Source organism: Trachypithecus francoisi, unplaced genomic scaffold (genome assembly GCF_009764315.1).
Source record: "Trachypithecus francoisi isolate TF-2019V2 unplaced genomic scaffold, Tfra_2.0 Lachesis_group4, whole genome shotgun sequence".
Lineage (NCBI taxonomy): Eukaryota > Metazoa > Chordata > Mammalia > Primates > Cercopithecidae > Trachypithecus > Trachypithecus francoisi.
In genome coordinates, this window is record NW_022681469.1 from 35,882,360 (window position 1) to 35,884,544 (window position 2,185).

Here is a 2,185-nt window from a genome sequence, read left to right on the forward strand (position 1 = left end):
GAGATGCTAAAGAATATCAAAATAATAGAGCTAGACAGGAATTTAGAGATGTAAATTGAATACTGTAATCTAGGACTTCCTAATACAAAGTTACTTTTCTAGTTAGAAGATCTGAAAAGACAGAATAAGCAAAAGCCAACTTCAAGTTAGCATCATAATAGATATTTGAGAATTGCATTAGGTAACTATATGAAAGAATTCCTTTATTTTATATAGACTGATCTGATAAAGTCTTACTGTTAAGGTCTGTCTTAGTTTGTTTTCTGTTGCTTAAAACAGAATACCTGAAACAGTATTTTGTAAATAAAAAGAACTTATTTCTTACAGTTATGGAGACTGAGAAGTCTAACATCAAGGGGTCACATCTTGTGAGAGCCTTCTTGATGGAGGGGACTCTACAGAGACCCAAGGCCTCACAGGACATTTCATGGTAAGGCGGATAAGTGTGCTAACATTCTAACTCAGGACTCTACCTTTTCTTATAAAGACTCTACCTTTTCTTATAAAGATCCCTGAAAAGTTCCAGCATATTTTGCGAGTACTCAACACCAACATCGATGGGCGGCGGAAAATAGCCTTTGCCATCACTGCCATTAAGGGTGTGGGCCGAAGATATGCTCATGTGGTGTTGAGGAAAGCAGACATTGACCTCACCAAGAGGGCGGGAGAACTCACTGAGGATGAGGTGGAATGTGTGATCACCATTATGCAGAATCCACGCCAGTACAAGATCCCAGACTGGTTCTTGAACAGACAGAAGGATGTAAAGGATGGAAAATATAGCCAGGTCCTAGCCAATGGTCTGGACAACAAGCTCCGTGAAGACCTGGAGCAACTGAAGAAGATTCGGGCCCATAGAGGGCTGCGCCACTTCTGGGGCCTTCGTGTCCGAGGCCAGCACACCAAGACCACTGGCCGCCGTGGCCGCACCGTGGGTGTGTCCAAGAAGAAATAAGTTTGTAGGCCTTGTCTGTTAATAAATAGTTTATATACCAAAAAAAAAAAAAAAAAAAAGACTCCAGTTCCACTCCCATGATAACCCATTATTCCATCAACCCATTAATTCATTAATTCATGAATGATTTAATCCACTCATGAGGGCAGAGTCCTCATGATCCAACCACCTCTTAAAGGCCCCACCTCTCAATACTGCCATATTGGGGATTAACTTTCAACATGAGTTTTGAGGAGGACATTTAAATCATAGCATCCTGCTCCTAGCCCCCCAAAACTCAAAATTTCCTCATATACAAATACATTCATTCTATTGCCATAGTCATAGAGTTTCAATTCATTCCAGCAACAACTCAAAAGTCCAAAATCCAGAGTCCCATCTATGAGCCCAAACATTACAAAAAAATTATCAACTTTCAAGATACAATGGTGGTATACAGGCAAGAGGTAAGACATACCCATTCAAAAGGAGAGACATAGGACAACAGAAAAGGTAACATACCCAAGCAAGTCCAAACCCCAGCAGGGCAGGCATTACATTTAAAGCTAGAGAATAATCATTTTTTACTTTATGTGCCACCTCCTGGACATATTGGAGTTGGTGTTGTGCCCCCAGGGCCTCTGGCAGCACAGCTATTATGGCTTTGCTAAGTGAAGCCCACATGACTGATCCCATGAGCTAGAGTTAAGTACCTGAAATTTTCCTAGGCAGGCATTGCACGCTGCCTATGAGTTCACAGATTTGGGGTCCCAGTGGCAGTCCCACTCCTATAGCTGTACTAGGCATTGCCCTAGTGGGGACTCGGCAATGGCCTCATTTCCACAGCTCTGCTAGGAACTGCCCAGGTTAGGACTATGTGGCAGCTTCGACCCCACATTTCTGCTTGGCATTACTGTAGTAGGGGCTCTCTTCAGTGGCTCTGCTTCTGCAACAAGTCTGCCTGGGACCCCAGGCTTTCCATGATATTTTGAAACCTGGGTGGAGGCTGCCACACCTCCATAGCTCTTGCTTTCTGTAAGCCTGCAGACTTGGGACTACATGTACATTATCAAGGTTCATAATTTGTACTTTCTGGAGCTGTACCTGGGGCCCCTTGAACCACAGCTGGGATGGCCACAGAGCACTGTGGTGGGTTTCAGTGAGAAGGGTCTCAAGATGATCTTGGGCAGTGAGGTCATTGACAGCACTCCAGGCCTGTTTCTTGAAATCGTTCTGCTCCCCCTTGACCTC

The 2,185-nt window shown here is 43.9% G+C and overlaps 1 protein-coding gene across 1 annotated transcript; it reads left to right on the plus strand.

Annotated features, from left to right (window-relative positions):
- Positions 1-483: 483 nt before the first annotated feature.
- LOC117072697 (40S ribosomal protein S18-like) lies at positions 484-1,014 on the plus strand. The gene has a single exon (XM_033193067.1). It carries the CDS (start codon positions 707-709, stop codon positions 953-955), a length of 249 nt encoding a protein of 82 aa, XP_033048958.1. The 5' UTR covers positions 484-706; the 3' UTR covers positions 956-1,014.
- The last annotated feature ends 1,171 nt before the right edge of the window (positions 1,015-2,185 follow it).